Source organism: Trichoplax adhaerens, genomic scaffold (genome assembly GCF_000150275.1).
Source record: "Trichoplax adhaerens TRIADscaffold_48 genomic scaffold, whole genome shotgun sequence".
Taxonomy (NCBI): Eukaryota; Metazoa; Placozoa; class Uniplacotomia; order Trichoplacea; family Trichoplacidae; genus Trichoplax; species Trichoplax adhaerens.
Genome location: NW_002060988.1, coordinates 61,295 through 62,394, shown reverse-complemented (window position 1 = coordinate 62,394; position 1,100 = coordinate 61,295). Strand labels below are relative to the sequence as shown.

Genomic DNA, 1,100 nt, shown 5'->3' with positions numbered 1-1,100 from the left:
ATTGAGGTCGATGTAACGTTGTTACGTTGATATCTGATGGATAGGTATTAGGTACTATAAACAAAGAATCAAGTAGATTGTGAGCATGATCGATGTATTTTAGAATTTACTCTAGATCAAGAATTTTATTTACTTTATCACGGAGTACACTAAGTTCACAGTTAATTAAGTGTATTTATTAATGATTTAACATCAAATAAGACTAGTAATCTTAAAAACTTTTATTGTATTGTAATCTATATAAACTACATCGTTTTACCGTCTTAATTGATAACAACTAGCAAATACAATATTACTGTATAATATCTTACCCGATTGATGTGTCAAGACTGACTCGAATGGACTAGTAGGACCGAATCCGACTGATGTAGAAGCTCTAACTGTCACATTATATGTAGTGTAAGGCAGCAGATTAGATAGCACGTTAGATAATGTTGAGCCATCGACTTGGATTATACCGTTGTGATTCCGTTGTAAGGAATGGTAACTAATATTGTAAACTGTAATAATGCCATTACGCTCGAATAATGGCATTGGCTGCCATGAAATATAAATTGAGGTCGATGTTAACGTTGTTACGTTGATATCTGATGGATAGGTATTAGGTACTATAAACAAAGAATCAAGTAGATTGTGAGCATATGATGGATAGGTATTGGGTACTGTAAATAAAGATTTAAACAGATTGTATATTAAATATAAGTTATAATAGTATTCTATAAATAATTATATAAAAGACATTTAGTATAACTTCGGTCATTGTGAGATTATTCAGGAAGAAATTGTACGTGTTTAAAATTTTTATCATTTCATTCTTGTAGTTAACAATAAAACAAAAATCGAACCTGATTGAAAAGTTGTAGATGACATGACTGGACTTTCAGGTCCATATCCCACAATAGTTGCGGCTTTAATTGTGATATTGTAGGTAGTGAACGGAATTAAATTTTGTAATATAACTTTAGTATTAGAACCAGCAGTTTGTATGATACCATTATCATTCCATCGGGTTGAATTATACCGTAGACTATATGTGACGATAATACCATTACGATCGAGAATTTGTGGTGGCTGCCAAGATACGTTAATTGATGTAGAAA

At 31.4% G+C, this 1,100-nt stretch overlaps 1 protein-coding gene across 1 annotated transcript; it reads right to left on the bottom strand.

Annotated features, from left to right (window-relative positions):
• Window positions 1-342: 342 nt before the first annotated feature.
• Window positions 343-609, bottom strand: TRIADDRAFT_3903 (uncharacterized protein; the record flags this gene model as incomplete). The annotated part of the gene is made up of 1 exon (XM_002118361.1): window positions 343-609. A coding segment is annotated over one exon (267 nt), but the record flags the coding sequence as incomplete, so codon positions are not given.
• Between the last annotated feature and the right edge of the window lie 491 nt (window positions 610-1,100).